Raw genomic sequence first — 17,850 nt, 5'->3', positions numbered from 1 at the left:
TGGGGACTGAATGCATTCTGCAAATGGAAAGCTCACTACTTTGTAGAAGGCCCTGAATGCAAGTAGATGGAAGTGAAGGTCACTCTTACACCCTAGGTATAATTAACTCATTTAATTGTGGCCCTTTCCATTGAATTGTTCCAGTGATCTTACTCTTCATTCAACTGCTCCTTCAAAACTGATTCTTAAAAGTAATTCACAGTTCATAAGCTGTCAGCTAATACTCAGCATTCGCACTCTGAATTGTTTTGCTACATATAGGTCAAATGCTATTAACATAGTGCATCTCTTGAAATCTTAATTTCTAGTTTAGATAATTGCATTGAAAAATTTGTGGCTATTTGTAAACATCTTGAACCTTACCTGTCAGATTAGTGCATGAGTTGGCCTTAATACCAGGATTCTTTAAGGTAGACTGGGAAAACCCACACATCTTGGTAAATTTGTGTTTAACAGAATTTCATTATAATATTTCTTTAACTTTAGTGTGGATTTTAGTAGCTTGGTTTTGAGTGTTTAAATTTGTACACCCTAATTTTGATGACGGAGTGATTAGGTAGCCACTAGATTGTGTGTTTTACTTCAGAAATTTTCTGCACTCAAAAAACCCATGTTTCCCCTTTGCTCCAAGGTTCATGTTTTTGGAGTCTGAAGGCTTTGGCAGCATGTAATTGTTGTTGTTTGCAAAGCTTTCATCTCTGTGTTAGCACTGTGGAAACCTTTACTGTGGATTTTATTTCAATTCAGTTTTGCAGCTCAGGTAACTCAAGCATTTGAAGATGGTGTACTTGTTCCACCAGGATCACTCCATGTTATAAAGTGTGTATAATTTTTGCTTCTCTTTGATCCCAGGCTTCAGTTCTTGAGTATTGCCTGCAACTCCTCTCCACTTTTTTTTCAGTGCCCAGCCCTCACAGTAGGGACTAGGTAAGGTTGCCCTCTTTCCTCCCCTTTCCCTGGAAACAAGCCACACTAACTAGGAGAGGTGGGTTAAAAAAAAAAGGGAAAAAGTCTTCTCTAGCTGTGGGGATTGACTTGTGTAATTTCAGGAATAGGTGTTACAACTGCTTGCGTAACTGGGCTGCCCTGTGAGTTACAGGACAGCTACTGATGGTCTGCCCTCAGGGGCAGGAGTTTGGTCATGCCAGCCCACCTAGGGAAGTGAAGTGCATGGTGTGCACCTACGGCTTCAGGGAAAGTTTTGGATGAGGATATCCAGCACCCATGTGCCTGGAAGCCTCTGTAAATGCAAATAACAGCTCCCTCCCTTCAGCAGTCTCCTGTCTGTCAGAACCTCATTGCTTGGAGGCCAAACCTACACCTCTGCTCCGCAGCAGTGCTGTCCTCAGTAGATCTGCTGAGAAGCCGAAGGCAGGCCATGCATCCTATGGATGACCATTTCATAAAGGGAGAAGGGGAATCTTACAGCTCCAGAAAAATGCTTCAATCTTTTTATAGTTTTTCCTGGTTATAAAGAGACTCGAGATAGTCATGAAGTGGTTGTTAAGGACTTATCTTTTTCCTGGAAGCTTGTCATTTTGCATCTTGTGCACAATAGAGGGAATGTCTCAGACGTGATCTCCATCTGAGTTATAATATACTACTTTTTTATCTGCATTAATCTGTGAACTAAATCCATTTTACAGGATTTTCCTCTGTGATTCCCTCTATCATTTTTGGATCGTTGCAAGCAGATCTTAGCAGAAATTCTTAATGTTAAAATATGGGACAACCTTCCCAGGAAAGATTTCCCTGGTATCAAGCTCTGGCTTGGCTCTGTTTCTACAAAGCACAGTCATATCTGTACCAGAGGGAACACTTTTCATACATGTGGCCCCTTCTTGAAATTATGCCTGTGCCCTTGTGGAGAGATTTCTTGGAATTTGTAATTGTTGATAGGTTCCAAAAGATGATTTGAAAATTGATTTTTTTTTTTTTTTAAGTCTGACAGATATTTGTTATAATTGCAGGATTCCAGCTTTACAGAAGGCATTTTTTTGAATGCACAAACTATTATTGTGCTGAAACTAAAAATATCAGGCTAGCACCAGCCTTGTAGAGCAGTAATGAAGTGGCATCAAGACTTTTAAATAGCTACAGAAAATAGCTTTTAAAAGTGCTATTTTTGCACACACAGACAAAAGAGAGTAAAGTGTATAGGAGAAATACAATTTTCCCTGATAAAGCTCACAATTAAAAAGAACACATTTTCTGTAATGACATGGAGGTAACAAAATTGAGAGGACTGAAAGGATGAAGGGGACAGGAAAAAACATAGATGTTTCTGTTCTAGTTTTCATGGCCCAGAACAGGACATGGCAGCTTGCACTGCCAGGCTGAGCCACGGCCTTCCTGATGGAGACCAGTGCTTGGTGCCTCCACAGGAAAGGGCCAAAACTGCCAATAAGGCACCAACTGCATCTTAGTATAGCCCTGTGAGTAAAGCAGAAAAATCATCCTTTATCCCAGTGTCTTTTCCAAACATTTCTTTAAGATTTGCCGGTTCCCTTGCTTTTGTTCTATCATTTAATCAGAGTTGAGTAATGAGTGTTCAGCGGATAGTAATGCTTTTAAAACTTTTTTTTTTCTTTTCTTTCCCTTTGGCAAACTACAAATGACATGGTAGAAGTAGTGAGGAGTGTTTCCACTTAAGCTGCCCTCCCCAGCTGGAGAGGAGGCAGCTGAACATGAGCTGGTGCTGCTGCTGCATCCTGCTACGTTTCACAACCCCCATGTGCCAGCCCGGCGTGTGATCCCTCCCTCCCTCCCTCACACCGAGCCCAGAAATGTCCTGGTAGCCCGTCTGCCCCAGGAGGAGGGACCCCAACAGTGCCCACAAGGAGCTACTGGGAATGGGGATCAGCTCCATAAAACAGCAGCTCCCGCCTTTAAGGACCAATCAGTGTGACAGTGCTTTTTCATTTCTGGAAATAAGGATGGGTACTGAATCAGGAGGGTTAACATTAGTGTTAACCTGGTTCATAAACTCCAGTGTTATCTGCAACTGCACTTGAAGTTACACCCTTAGTGTGAAGAGAGGGGAGATTAATGAAGTATTGTAGCAGATATTGTGAGGTGCTTAATTGTGTTCAGATAATGTTGCATAAATACTTTTTCTCTGTGTTTTCAAACTTGTTTTCATTTAATTTAGATGAAGGGTGAATAGAAGCTGCCAATTTGGCCATCTCTATATGATTCGTTATTTCATAATACCTGTATCATATTCCCTCTCAGTCCTTTCCAAACTGAATTATCCTGCTCCCTTTAATCTCTTTGTGAAGGAGGCCACCCATGCATCTAATAAGTGAGGTTTTTTGCTTTTCTCTTAAACATGTCTCAAGTACTTTTTTTAGCCTTGCAGACCATTTAACGCCATTTGTCAGCCTTGATACTATGATTTTTCTTTCTTCATCTCGTGCATCTTTAGCATAATGTACGCTAATCTTTTGTCCTTATCAGACATTAAAGAGACTATTTCCAGCTTAGGGTGTAATGTGGGAACATGAAAGCACATGAGAACTTTTTGTGTTCTGTGTTCAGCACCTGGGCTAATCTAGTAGCCCAAAAATTTCTTTTGAAATTTCTTCTCTTTTCAGAGCTTTATTAGAATATTCTCTCAGTGAATTTTTCTATTGTATGAGTTAGTTTTTTTAGAAAAAAGGAGAGGGAGGGAGTTTTGATACTGATGTTATCTGTTATGATTTATCATGTTGCTTATACTTGTTGGATTCCTTTTTTTTATTTAGAAACCAGCCTTCTATTGGTACATCATAGTAATTATACTTTAAGCAATTTCTGACTTAGCAGATTCAAGGCAGGTACTTTTAAATGCTATTTCATATTAGTGTGGTTTTAAAGCATTTAGCCCTCTTTTTCCTTTACCTTTTTAAATATACAGGGATTGTGTGTGTATATATATATATAACAATTTAAATGGTCCAGCAGTATTATCTAGAAATACTTAAACACATGTGGTATGTGGAGTTAGTTATAATAGTTGTACTCACAGTTCCACATGATGTTCTACCTGATACCTATTTTCAGTTGCTTCCTATGTTTTGCTTAATTCAAAACACTGAAATTGAAATAGTTTACAACATCCCTTACCTCCTTATTTCTTTTAATTGAGCATTTCAGAAGTTCCACAGTTACACCAAGGTAAATGGGGACCTGCTGTTTGCTCTTAGCCCTGTAGGGAGGGATGCTGGCTGGGGCCAGAGGGTGGCTCTGCTGCCACCAAGTCCAGCCTGTGCAGTGGAGATGAGCAGTCCATAAGAGCTGTGACCCAGTTATTCACCACACACTTTCTTAATTTGTTAGCAAGTCAAGGGCTTTGAGGAAGACAAACCCTTTTGGTTAAGGGGAATTGAATTTGTTGCCATGGCAAACTGAATCCTGCACGTTCTGGTCTCTGGTGCTGTGCTCCCCTCCCTAAGCAGAAGTTGCTATTAGTTGCTAACAGTGGCTTCAGCTTGTCTTGTGATGAGCCTGAGGTCTTTCCTGCAGAAGTGCTGTGTTCCCCTTACTACCAGAAGTGGCACTGAAGCTGCCCTTTGAACACACAGACGTGCTGAGCACTATGGAAAATCAAGCCCTTGGTGTCCAAATTGGTCACTCAATTAGTAGATCCTTTGACAATTTTGTCTTTGTTCTCTGTGGTTCAGCATTACATTCTTAAAACCCTGGTAATGCCACCTAAACAGAATTGTATTATAGGGTAAACTTATTATTAGTTTTGAACATTTGGATACAACTGTAAGTTCCCAGGAGAAGAATTCACTCCAGGGTTTGTATGGGATGTGGTAAATAAGCCAGAGTTATTGTTTTCAGGCGCTGCCTTTCTGGTGTGTGCAAACAATGACTTCAGCAGCTTCCAGGCTTATTTTTCTGATTCTTCCAGACTATGGTCATGGTTTCATGAGACAGTAAACTGGGTTTTGGAGGGCCTACAAGATGAAAAACACCATCACCACACGCTGCAGCGCGTTGAGCCATTGCAGACTGGCTTTGCCTATTCAAATGCCTTCACGAGGTTTTGGGAAAATAACTGTGTCCTGGCAGACTGAATTGGGTATTCCATGTCCATGCTGCTTTGCCTTCACAAGGAACCAGCATGCTCTGACCTGTTTGGTGAAAATGGGCAAAGTTGCTGTGTTTGGGCTGTGGGGGGTGGCAGTGATGCAGGGAGGCTGAGCAATGCACTGGGTGACCTGGAGCTCAGTTCACCTGTCCACCACAGTCTGCATTCAGGCAATGCAGTGTTATCCAAGTTACACCTTTCAAAAATAACCCTCAGGAATTTATTAGGGTCTTCTTCAGTTTAATTTTCCTTCTAAAGCCATGCTAGCTGGGATCCTTGTTGGGAATATTGATTTTTTTCTACCAGCCAAAAATAATGCCAAACTGAAGGTGCTTTGAGGAGCCTTTTTGCCAAGGTCAGTTGTTGGCAGCTGATGTGGCTGTGAGAGGAGCAGCACCTCTGCCAAGGTAATATCACACCTCCAAGTCACAAAATGCCAGGTCTGCTCCTGCTGCACTGCAAATTCTAGTACACCAGGGCCTGGTGGGGGCCACATCAGACTAGTTAGGCTCAATTAATATAATTAATGGAAAAGGACATTATGGTAACTTTTTTTTTTTTTGTTGACTTAGGTATATTAAGAAAGTACTTGAAATATGGAGATGGCATTCATGGTTCAGCCAGGCTCAGTATCTGTGATATCAGCACTGCTTTTTACCCCACCCACATCCTCCTTTCATTACCTGGCTCTTTTGTTTTCCTTCACCCCCCCCCCCCAATTAAATAAAAAATTTTTGTTTGTTAGATCACATTGTAGACTCAAAGACTTTGCAGCCAAACATTTCTATGTGGTTTCTCAACTGAATTACCCTAATACTTCTGTCTCTTTTAGCCTCTGCTATTTATGATTTCAGTTGTGTTGTCTAATTTTAATTCCTTGTCAACATGACACAGGAGTCATGGAAACAAGGGGGTGGTGGTGGTGGTCTAATGGATTTGGTCTACATGAGAGGAGAAAATTTCAGGTTCTCCAGCAGCAGTGTGACGTTCCTGTCGCTAGGTGCATGTGTGAGAGAGAAACAGAATGGATAACTGTGCTTACAGACCAGATGTCTTGAGACTAATTTCCTTACAGTGTACAGCAGAAGTCCTACAGCACTATGAGATGATGTGTATAAAATAGTCTGTTCTGAAAGTGTAGAAAACTGCTCTGATTTGTTCAAAAGTGCTGCTTCTAAACCTGTGAAATCTGTACGAGAGCTGCGGTATTTTAACGTGTGCATCGAGCTCTCGGTTTCACTGAAGAGTAATGTTTCCTTCCTTTTTTTTCCATGTAAAGGAGCCTTGATTTGTGGGGCTTGGTGTAGGGTAATGCTGTTTATAATGAAGTCAGAATTGGCTTTTAGAGCCTGATGAATGAAAGTCCACAGTATAAGACTGCAGCTTTTTGTGAGAGAGACATCTGTGCTATAACAAGAGCAGGAGACCCAATTTAGACAACTGCTAGAAGGAGGGCTCAAGAAAAGGAAAGACCTTTTTTTTCTAGCTTAGATTAAATATTTGTACAAATAAACTTTTCAGCTGCTCATCAGAATTGCTGCTGCACCACCAACTTGGCTTTGAATTTTGTTCTGATTGCCCAACAAGGCTGTACACGAAGAGTGTTACGGAAGAGCAGCTCAAACAAAACATGTTTGTTTTGCAGCAGAACTATGGGCTTTGGACTAGAGAGAAATTTGGGGAGAGTGAAAAGATAGCAAGAGACATATGAAGAAATGAAAGATGTAAATAGAAACTGACTGTTGCAGTAAATACATGTAAAGCAAGGAACTTGTGCAGGAATTGAGTTCTGTGTTTTCAAAGTGAGTTACAATAAAGGATCTGGCTTTGAATATGACTGCAATGACTTTTCCCCACTGGATCAGCTGGTTCGGTTAAAAGTGTTCTCACCCATGAAGCTTGCTCCTCACACTCACTCACACATACCCCAACTGCTGCTGGAACTTTTGTACTAGTGCATTTTTATTTAAAAGGCTACCTCTGGAGTGATGATCACACTTAAAGTCCTGCTGCATGAGGCTGATGGGAGATGAAAATTCAAGTTTCTCCTGAAGACCATGCTGTAGAGAGCAAGTGTCTTTGACCAAAGAGGATTGTTTCTCATTTTGGTTAAAGCAAGCTCCAATCCTTTGAGGAAACTTCTCATGAATCTTTTCAGTAAAGCAACTATTTTAAAAAGATGGGAACCACTTGGATTAAAGCCCAGATGGACACTGTCTCTGACTGAAATGGATCAGAAGAGGATTAAGGAGCAGTATAAGTGGAGAACTCCTGCTGGAGAGGGGTGTGATACTGTACATGCCATTCTGGGCTGCTCCTCAGCATTAACAGCAAAGCAGTCTTGGGGTTCTTAGGCTCCTGGAAGCAGACACAAGGGATAGTGGTGAGAAGTTTCTGATGGCTGATCACAAACATGCTGAAAGTGCTTTTTAGAGAAAATGTGTCTTTTAACAGTTGTGTGGATTCAGCTTTAAAGTATTTATTTTATTAGTGAAGATGGTGACTTTAATATGTGGGTTGCAATATAAAGGTATGCTTAGCCCAGAATATAAGTTGAATATAGAAATACCTTATAAAATATTGATTAATTATTACCAAGCAAACTGTTGTGGTACCTTTGGTATTCTAGCACTCTTTGCCTGTATGAATAAGGATGAAAATGAAATTCTGTTTTAAAATGATGGAGCTTTGGGGGCAGAGTGGCCATGAGTGGTGGTCTGCACAGTTCAAACATAATCACAGCTAAGCACACTTGCCCATGTTGTGGCACGGTCTGTGGTGTTGGGCAGCACAGGTGTTGGCATACTGTAGGGACAAAGGAATTGCTTAATCAGACTAGTGAACTATTTGGTATCTAATTTCAGATAAACATCCCAGAAAGGATCTCTAAGCCAGGAAAAGCTTTGCTTTTCTTGTTTTAAATCCCTGACCCCACCTGGGGTTCTGTTCACCCACTGGTTTCAGTGGATCCCTTAAGCAGTCTGTGAAAGGAGGTTTTCCTCTAATCTCATGCTGTGGCTCTCTTGGCTTGTGTGAGGTACAGCTGCAGACCTGCAAGACCTCACAACTCTCCCACTCATCTGTGCCAGTGTTTTAATTGTCTTAAAAGGATCTTCCAGAGACTTTTAATTTGTTTTAATCCCCTGGAGCATCTCTGCTTCAGTAATATTTAGCAAATTTCAGCGCAGACATTCACTTAGATTCCAATTGTCAGATCCGAGGAGCAGCAGAAAAATTATTTTTTAGGGGATTGAAAAGGGAAATTCTCAGACTAAGCTAATCTCTACTTGTAGAATGAGAGGACAATTAACAACTTGTCTATGAAAACAAAATTCTTGCCAAGAAAACTTACTAGAGTCTCTACAAGAAGGATGGGGAAATTCTGCAGTCAGAAGCAGTAATGCATTCTCAAACTTGGTGAGCACTGAATTGCCTTTTAAATACCTGGTTTGAAATGTTACCTTTGAAACATCTCTGTGCAGTTTAAACTTTAGTAGGTGGTAAAGAGTGGAAATTGCACTGATATAATTTGTCTTTGGGTTTGGCATATAAAATACAGTTGTAGTAAAAGTATGTGGTAGATGGATAGATTATAATTTAGGAATTGTAATCTCATGGAGATGTAGTCTGAATTTTACATCTTTACATTTTTAGGGACTGGGGGTTTGTGCACACTTGATTGCTGGTTCTAGCAAAGGGAAGTGGCACAGATGCTTTTTTATGCCAACTGCTTTCCTTTATCTTTGCTTCTTTGTTTTCTTCCTTTCCCTAAGGGGTTTCCTCCCTTTCTTACTTACATTTCTCCTTAAGAGATTATCTGAAGAAATGTCATTTTGGTTACAGAAGGGTGTGCAAACTTACTTTTTCACTTCTTAATGTAAATTGTGAACCTTTCCAGCATCAGTTAAATTTGAGACAAAATGTTAGGATGCAATACACCACAATGCTGCTGCACTTCTGTCTGTGCTAGTTACTGCCAGAGTCACCATTTTCTGCAACATTATTTCTCACCAGGAAAAAAATAAAACTCTATACCATGTGAATTTTAGATGTGGTACAACTGTGGGTGTGTTAATGCTTTTACAGGAATACTCTGACACCTTGATTTTTCTCCAGAAGCTTGTGTATTTCCCCCTTCTTCATCCTCCATTTGACAAGAATAAAACTATGCAAAATACAACTACTTAATTTAGGTTTCTTTTGCCACTTGTCACATACATTTACCTGTTTCTTCCTAGCTTTCTACTGAAGGAAAAATTAATTGTGATTTTCAAATAATGGTGAAGGTACTGTTGTGAATGGTTCCTCTGGCATGGTGATCTTTGAGAAATCTGTCAAAATAATTCTGAAACAGCTCTTCGTGTGCTGGTTTTTCCTGTTACCTTCTCCACACAGACAATTCTCCACTAAGGAAGAGAATGACACTTTTATGTACAACCTAAGTGTGTTAGGAGGAAAAACCCCAATAACTCTAAACAGGGACAAAGATAGATATATGTTCTTGGAATACATGGAGAAAGTTTTATTTTGGATTTGCTGTCCTCTAACTTTTTCTGCCTCTCCTTTAGCCCACTCTGAGAACAGTGAGTTTTTTTTTGAAGGTTTATTTTTATTGAAGGTTTATTTTCAAAGTTTGGAATATACAGTGCAGTGTGCCTGCCTGAAGTTTTACTTTGTGTTTTCACATTAATGAAGTTTTAAATGCAGATTTTCTGACAGGAGAGAGAAAAAAAGCAATGTATGCTTGTTCTTCCTGGAATAATAATTTCTTCTTTATTGGAATGGCTGTCTTAAATGATCTATATTCTCCTACGATAATTTAAAAGATTCTGGTGGTTTTTAGAGGCTTTTTTTGTTTTCTTAACCTGCTTTGAAATTTAAATCTGTAATTTTTTTTGCCCCTTATAGGTGCTGGATAGTTTGTTAGCTCAGTATGGAACTGTGGAGAACTGTGAGCAAGGTACTGTTACTACTCTCAATTTGCTTTTAAATTTGAAGTGGGAAGTGAATGCACACTGAACTTACCCTCCTCCTGTTGCATTTTCCTTTCTAGTGAACACTGACACTGAGACTGCAGTTGTAAATGTAACATATGGCAATAAGGACCAGGCTAGACAGTAAGTATCTTTTTTAGTTGTTTCTGTCACCTAACTTGCATTTTGGAGTTCATGTTGTTGTGACTTTACGTGTGCCTTTGCTTCTGATCACGTCACCATTTTAACAGTAAATTAAGGCTTGACTTCTAAGAAAGTTTGGTGTAATTCACCTTAATTAACAATTTTTAAAATCAGCTTTGCTTTCATTTTGATGAAAAGTGAATTAATAATTTCAAAAAATGGAAAAATTGAAGAAACTTTTTTATTGGGGAGAGCAGAAAATTAATTTGCCAGTTGGGGGAGGATAGGAGTTATTGTTTAATGATTTTTTAGCCACATTTCAGTAATGCCTTCTTGCAGTGTTCATTGTTTTGTGACTGTTTCTTAACAAACAATCATAGCAAAAATAACAGGGGAAAAATATGTAGCTGCTAACCAGAATACAGGACTTTTTTGTTAGAAAATTTAATGCTGCTTCCCAACACACAAAAGGCATAATATGCATACCTAAAATAATTTATTTGGTATTTTTGAAATTTAGGCTGCCTACTTTATGCTTGCCTATATCTTCAGTGATTGCGAACTTTTAATCTAGTTATTAACATTTTTAGAATGTTTTACTTAATCATTGTTTGTGCATAATTTTCCTTTAAAAATCTGTATTATGTACCATGCTAAAGGTTTAATTTTGCTTCTCTACCATAAAAAAAGGACTTGTGTGGTTCTTAAGTTTTAACCTGGTGACAGAAACTTACTTCCTCTCTTTCTAGTCATGGCAGGTCAAACAAAACCAAACTCATGGAATAGCCTACCACAATCTATTTTAACTTTGAAATTTCTGCCACCTTGTGGCAAACTAAAACCAGCAGTTAAGATGCAGGGTGTGCTTATGGTGTGCATTAATTCAAAATTACAAATGAAATAATATTTGTACATATAATTAAGTAATTATCATCTGTGCGTAACTTGAATGCGACACATGTATTTAATCTTTCAAAGCATTAGGTTACTTGTAAATGTATTATAAACAAATGTGATGGGAAACTTGTGTCAGTGGTATCTCCTGTGTATGCTGGAGCCAAAGGAAATGTTTTCTTGAATTCACTGTTTAACTTTTCTCAAAACCTGAATTGTTCTAACAAGTCCTTCAGGTTCTTCTGTTGCTTTTGATTCTGCTGCATAGCAATTAAGAAAGGCTGTATTTCTAGTTCTGAAGAAATCATGGTGCAGTGTTACAGATTAGTACTACGTGTGCCGGTTTCTCCTTTGAAAATATAAGGAAGTACTAAAAATATCATGGAAAGAAGTAGAATATATTTTTTTGAGCTGTCATCTGTGATGTGGGTTCCTGGACTTGTCCACTCCCTTCTGAAGATGAAAACAACAGTTTCTTCCCCAATTTTAGATGCTAAATTTTAGGGTCAATCGCAAGGAAATGCTGGGATAAGCAAAGACTCTGAAGAAGTGTCTAAGATGATAATTTTTTCTTTTCCATAAGAAACCATGTGACACTAACTGAGAACCTGTTGAGTTTGAAGCAGGCAAATTGGCATGCAGCATGGGTGTTGTAGGGCAGCTGAAGCAATGCAGGTTGAATGGTGGCAGTTTTGCTCCTTGGAACAGGTAGAGAAAGTGGAGGAACATTGATTTGCATTTGTGAATGGTTTCACATGACACGGGTTTTCTAAGCAGATGAGTCCATATTATGTACAAAAAATATTAGCTCAGATTGTCTGAGTTTGGGAGGTGACCTTGCAACTGTTTAGAAACCCAAGTCTCTAGATCAAGGTAATTTTAGGGAAAAAACTGTGAGGGGTTGGAATGAAGGCTCACTACAGGACCTGCATGTGTGTGGATTTTCCACAGTGACTGTTTCAGTGAAATGGTTTTCCCAGACCTGACCTAGCTCTGCTGCTTGGAACTGGCTGTGGGGGATGGCAGTGGAGAGGGAGCAGCGTGCAAGTGCTGATAGCTGATAAGGGCAGTGCTGGTCATCCCGTGAAGGACATGCAGTAACAAGAACTGACTTTATCAAAAGCTGTTTAGGGCTGCAAAGAGTCAGCAGCTGGTAACAAGCTTTGTAGTTTGGAATTCAGCTCTTTAGGGAAAATTTGCTTTGCCATGGCTTTTGGATCAAACACCATGACATGAAAATTTCAATGCTGCCACATACAGTGGGTCCCTAGTTCTAATTGCACCTCAGCTGTACTTTTTGCAATGCACACACTAACCTCTCAGTAGTGTTGGCTGAGAGAACATGCAAAGTTGGCTACTTCCCTGCTGGATATCTGTATGGCATTGCCATGACTCTTGGAGTGTGTACTGGCAGTGTGAGGTGAGGGTGCTGCAACACAATCTGGAGATACTTTTGATAAGCAAGTGTGGTATGCATTGCTTGGAGGACAGTACTTTTGAATAAAACTTGTGGTTCCACCCAGCTGGGAAACTAAGCTGCCTTCTGTCTTGCAAATCTAAGTAGTTGTGGCAGAGGTTTTTTCCTCTAGGCTGGTACTACAGTTGTGGCATGTTCAATTCAGGTCTGCATCCAAAATTAACTTGGAAAATGAAGACACTGAAGATTGCTGCAGTCTTTTTGAGAAAGAAGTCTTAGAACAGACAGCACCCAAAATCTGAGATGTGCACAGTTCCTGACTTCTAGCTGGGACAGAGGTCTGTCTTTGACATGATGTGGTGGTGCCTCTTTCCTACTGGAGAGGCACAGTGTGTCTTGTCAGAAAAAGCAGGATGCTGCTTCTGTGACCCCAGAGCAAGGGAGCCAGCATGGCAGATCAGGTACTGTTTGGCAGCCCAGGAGCATTGTGGAGGGATGTGCAGAGCAATGTGTGGGTCTTGGAAAGCCACTTTTGCTCTCTAGCACTGTGAGTAGCAAAGAGAAGGCTGGCCCTACCAGGTCTGACACCACATCCCTCCTCTCCTCTCCTGCAAGCACTTGGGAGGAGAAGAGATTTGTTTGAGCTCTCAAACTGCCCCTGCTGCTCTCCCTCCCAGAAACTGGAGAGGGCTTTACCAAGTGTGTGTACTGCTTGGTTAGTGGCATAGGCAATGATTGGATGTTGTAGTGGGTTGTGGAATATTTGAAAGAGAGGAGAGGGTGAGGGACAGAGCCTGGAGCCCGTGGTTCACCCTGCACAACCCAAGCAGCTGCATGCAGGTGCTGAGGCAGCCTGGCACGTGCTTGCCAAAAGACAATCCCCCTTCTCCCAATATCAATCCCTGGCTGCAACCAGCAGGACATGCTGACTGTGTCCTTGTGACATGCTGCCACCTAAATTATGGCTGCTGGCTTCAAAAGTTATACCACCCTCCCTTTTCCTGCCCCAAAGATTCCAGTGTGTAGGAGTCTAGTACATGCTACAGGATTTAGCTCTACCCAGGATTTTGAAAGTCCACTAGTGATTACCTCTTAATCAGAATAATTGCAAAAAAAATTTTATTAGCCTTTCAATGAAAAACACATCTGTGTGTGTATGCACAACATGTATCCTTGAATGAATGAGGGTTCACATAACTAATACTTTTACATGCCATTGTGGGTCAGGGCTAATGTTACCATAGGAATCATAATACTGAAAACTCAGTGGTGTATTAAAAGCTTAGGTTTCATTTTGGCTTTGTTTTCAGAAGTACTGGTGAAACCCAGATTTTTATTTAATGTAAAAAAAAATTATGCTAAAGAAAATTTGCCATATATGTCTTCTCATATGCAATTGTATCTGGTCAGGGATGAAAAAAGAAAAGTGGTGTATGTAAAAGCCTCATGTGAGAGTGAAATATGTTCTCCTTCTATTGCTTAGTGTCATCGTGCTATCAGTGGAAGAATGATTTCCAGCACAAGACTTGCTGCTTTTACTGTAATAATTTATCTAGGGTGTTTAAATTCCACTAACATCAAAAGGGAGAAGGCTGGGCAAGCACCCTCTTGTAGGGAACTCATGAGAGGACAGTGGTGAGATGTCATTTTGATGGGAAAAACTCAGGTGACTAATTTACAGAATAGTTGTTTAAGGTTTCATTTTCATGTAGAAACTCTTGGTTCTGAGCAAGTGTCACATGAACATGAGCCAGGCTGCTATCCATCTTATCAGTGCATAGACAGTAGTTGCTGCAGTCTCTTAATGAATTCATTTTATTAAAAAATTCAGAGCTATGCTAAGAGAATTCTGTGTACCAGCTCTCGCTGGTATGTGAAATGGAAACATTTTCTGTTTCTACTAAATATAAATTTTAAACAATGACTTCAGGGAGGAGAGCACCTCCTAATGGGACAGGTAACTGAATTTTTTTCTCCATCTTTGTCCTCGTTGGGTGGCTCTTTAGGCTTTTAGACTCTGTATAAAAGTGGTTTGTGGTTTGTTTCAGCAGTGCTCCCTGACAGAGACGGTTTGCATGGCCTTTATTAACTTGTGCCCATGGAAGGAGAGCCCCCAGCACTTGGGAAGGCAGGGGTCTCTGTGGGAGGACAGAGGTGGTGCTGCTGTGTTCTGGAGCCTCCAGGTGGTCAGTCAGTGAGAGCATGTGCTTTGCAGAAGGAGCTTGGTGTAACCTGTGGTTGGAGGAGTGCAGCAGTGACAATAGCTTTGCCTGAAACAGATGCCCCTAGTGCTGTGAGGAGCTGGTCACCTGCTTTGAGCTGAGGCTCAGACTTCCCCTGAGAGCAAGGCCGGCTCTCCTGATAGCAAGTGCTGTCCTAGATGCTGTTCTACAGCAGTTTTGCATCCATCTAGAAGACAGTTCTTAACCACTTGTCTCTTCCTAGGTCTTCTTCCACATCTGTCTCTCCAGCCCCCAAAGCACTGCCTAGATGCCTCTAAAACTGAGCTTGTTATGGTGCTGAAGGGCTGCTGAATCATGACATTGCCTAATTCTAGCCCTAGGTTTAGTGCCACAAAAGTGGTAAAAATTAGTCCAGAAGAGCTGAAGTGTATGACTGTACTATAAAAGTCTAGTGAAAATTGTCAAATATTGGAACATGAAGGCCAGAATCAACAAGCCAGAGGGACCTTTCAAAAGCTGAGGTTTGTTCTCTGTAAGAAATGCACTAGAACAGGGTATGTGCTACATCCACTGCAAATCAGTTATCTTGGCATTCCAGTCTGTGTACCCAAATCAGTGTAGAATATGGAACCACATACCCAGGAAATATCAGTTCCACAAAAGGCTTGAGAGATCAGTATTTAATTACTGATTCTTCTTCTGACTTCCCATCATTTGAACAAGTCAAATTATAAAACAAGTCAGGCTGTAAAATATGGAGAACTCAGTGACTCACAGGGTGAATTATTAGTGTGTTGTTTTTCCATGTCATCATATGGCTTTTGTGGCCAGAGATTGTTCACTGCTGACATAATTAATTTTCCACAATGGCAAATGAACTTTTCTCAGTTTGCTTTGAATTTAAGGTACTTATAGACAGATGGAACCATTTAGTAATTTATAAATTGTTATTAAGAAGAAAAATTCCAACCTTCTTTCTAGGAAAAGTGTGGTGCACATGTATGTGTATATGCAAGTGTGTGTGTATATATACATAGTTGTTGCTGTAAAGTGTTTTTTGTGAAAGCATGATAGGTATGAAGCCTGGTTGCAAACAATAAGCCTACTCTTTCCTTTCCCAACCACTTCTAAGGAAGAGTGAGAAGCCTGTTGCCCTGATTTACTGTCAGGTTTTATGTTAATGCTGGGATTCTGGTCAAAGATGTTTTAAAGCCAGAGGAGGCTGATGCATTTTGGGAAAGAAGCAATGCCTGAACTTGTCAAATAAAGGCTTGGAGGGAAATGAGCTGGGATGGACGTTAATCTGGAGCCTATCAGCACATTTGCAAAATTGTCGGTGTTCATCTCTCCAACATCTTGATGTTTGATTCCAAAAGAAACAGGGCTTGTGCAACTGGATGGTCTGGCAGTGCTGTTTCCCTTCATGGTAGAAATTCAGCCTTCTGGTTGATTTCAGGGAAACTCAGCCTAGAAACAGAGGTCGTGGATATTTGCAACCAACAAGAAATTAGCCTGTTCAGGGTGTATGGAAAGGAAAGGTCTCAGACCCCTTTTCCAAGTAGGATGTCCAGAAAGAGAGAGAGGCTTCAGTGGAATGTCTTTCAGACATTGGAAATCTATGCAAAAATTAAAAATTGAGACAAATCCATAGAAACGTAAGTCTCACTAGTCTGCTCACTCCTCTTCCTGTTTTGTAAACATGTTTTATTGTGTAATAAAATGCTCTTCCAAGTCCATGGAGTAAAAGATTAAAAATGTCAGCTCTGAAATAACCTCACCAAATTTTAATCCAGCTCGTTTGCCACTTGCTGTAAAGGATTCCTCTATTATGGGAGTAATTACACTCCTGGCAATTCCCAAAGGACCTGTGTCTCATTTGGTTAACAGAAGTATTTAATGAACAGTGATCAGTTATTCAATATTTTGCTTTCTTTGTTCATTGGCATTGCCTTGGGCCTTATTTATTATCAGCCCTTATTAAACATTGTTCCAAAGACACAAATTACTTATTTTCTCATAAGCTCTTTACTGTCAGACTGGAGTATTTTGAGGATGCTGGCTCAACCCCTGGGAGAAGACGGACCTGTTATCCTTGGTATCCAAATACCACTTCTTAACTGGGCTTCAACAGCTCTTGTGACCCAGACTGTGAAATGGGACACCCAGGAGACAAATAGTATTTTTCACTTGCTGGCCTTGAAAATGTAGGCAACTGGCTATCATAATCTTTTATCTCTGTAGTAGAGGCAGGCATAAAAGTGTTGCTGAGGCTAATGTTTGGTAAACTGGCAGTAGTGTCCTGCAAATATTCATGAATGGAGGGGCAGGGTTAAGTTTCTGAATTCAGAGACCTACCTCCAGAGCATATAGTTGTTGGAGCTTTATAATGAAAGTATTGGTGAGCTCTTTAGTAAAAGATGCAGACTCCCTCCCTCCCACGAAGGCCTTCAATTTAAATTTTGGTTTTAAAGAAAATCTGTCAGTAATCTTTGGTCCAATATTAAGTCTGGCATATTTCAGTGCATATTTCAGTGACCAGTATATTAATGATAATCTGAACAGTAATACTTTAAATTCCTTTTTGGGGCAAACATGTTTATTTTATTCCACTGGTTTACCAATGTGTAGCTTAGTTATCCCTACTGTTTGCTAGATATTTAGTCTTATTGACTCTAATCTGTTTGGGAGTGGAAGGTGTCCTACCTTCTGGAAATCTATCATTTTTGAGTTGAGTTGTTCCTCCTGGGAAGAGGAGACCCAAGAGCGCCTGCAGAGTTGTCCTTGGTTAGGAAGAGGGACAGAGCAGACGGAATGCTGAGTGACCAGGAGCTTTTCAGCATGAGAGACCACAGCGAGAGAGGGCTGGGTACATTTGGGCAGTATCCCTCTTCAATGCTTTACTGTAAGAACAAGAGAAATTGAAACAACATTTTAAGTGCCTTCTAACAACTTTGCTTTCATGGGGAGTTTAAGATAGACATGGGGCTTTAATTTCCTTGTTAACTTTTAAACTTACCTTCAACGTGACTAATTAATAAGTTGCAAGGTGCTGTTGCAGTCTAAGGGGCATTTCAGATGCCATTGACTTGGTTTGAGTGCTTCTTTTCCTGCTGAGGTGAAGGTGCTCTCTTCTTTCATAAAAACGTGTTTTTTCATTCC

At 40.3% G+C, this 17,850-nt stretch overlaps 1 protein-coding gene across 1 annotated transcript in view; it reads left to right on the top strand.

Annotated features, from left to right (window-relative positions):
• Nucleotides 1-17,850, top strand: part of IGF2BP3 (insulin like growth factor 2 mRNA binding protein 3) — a 111,745-nt gene that overhangs the window by 58,864 nt on the left and 35,031 nt on the right. Inside the window, exons 4-5 of the mRNA XM_063153171.1 lie at nt 9,989-10,040; nt 10,134-10,197. Of these exons, the coding sequence (XP_063009241.1) occupies nt 9,989-10,040; nt 10,134-10,197 (116 nt within the window). The remainder of the gene's footprint in view (nt 1-9,988; nt 10,041-10,133; nt 10,198-17,850) is intronic.

Source organism: Melospiza melodia, chromosome 1 (assembly GCF_035770615.1).
Source record: "Melospiza melodia melodia isolate bMelMel2 chromosome 1, bMelMel2.pri, whole genome shotgun sequence".
Taxonomy (NCBI): Eukaryota; Metazoa; Chordata; class Aves; order Passeriformes; family Passerellidae; genus Melospiza; species Melospiza melodia.
Note: the sequence above shows the minus strand (reverse complement) of the source record. Positions and strands in the feature narration are given on the sequence as shown.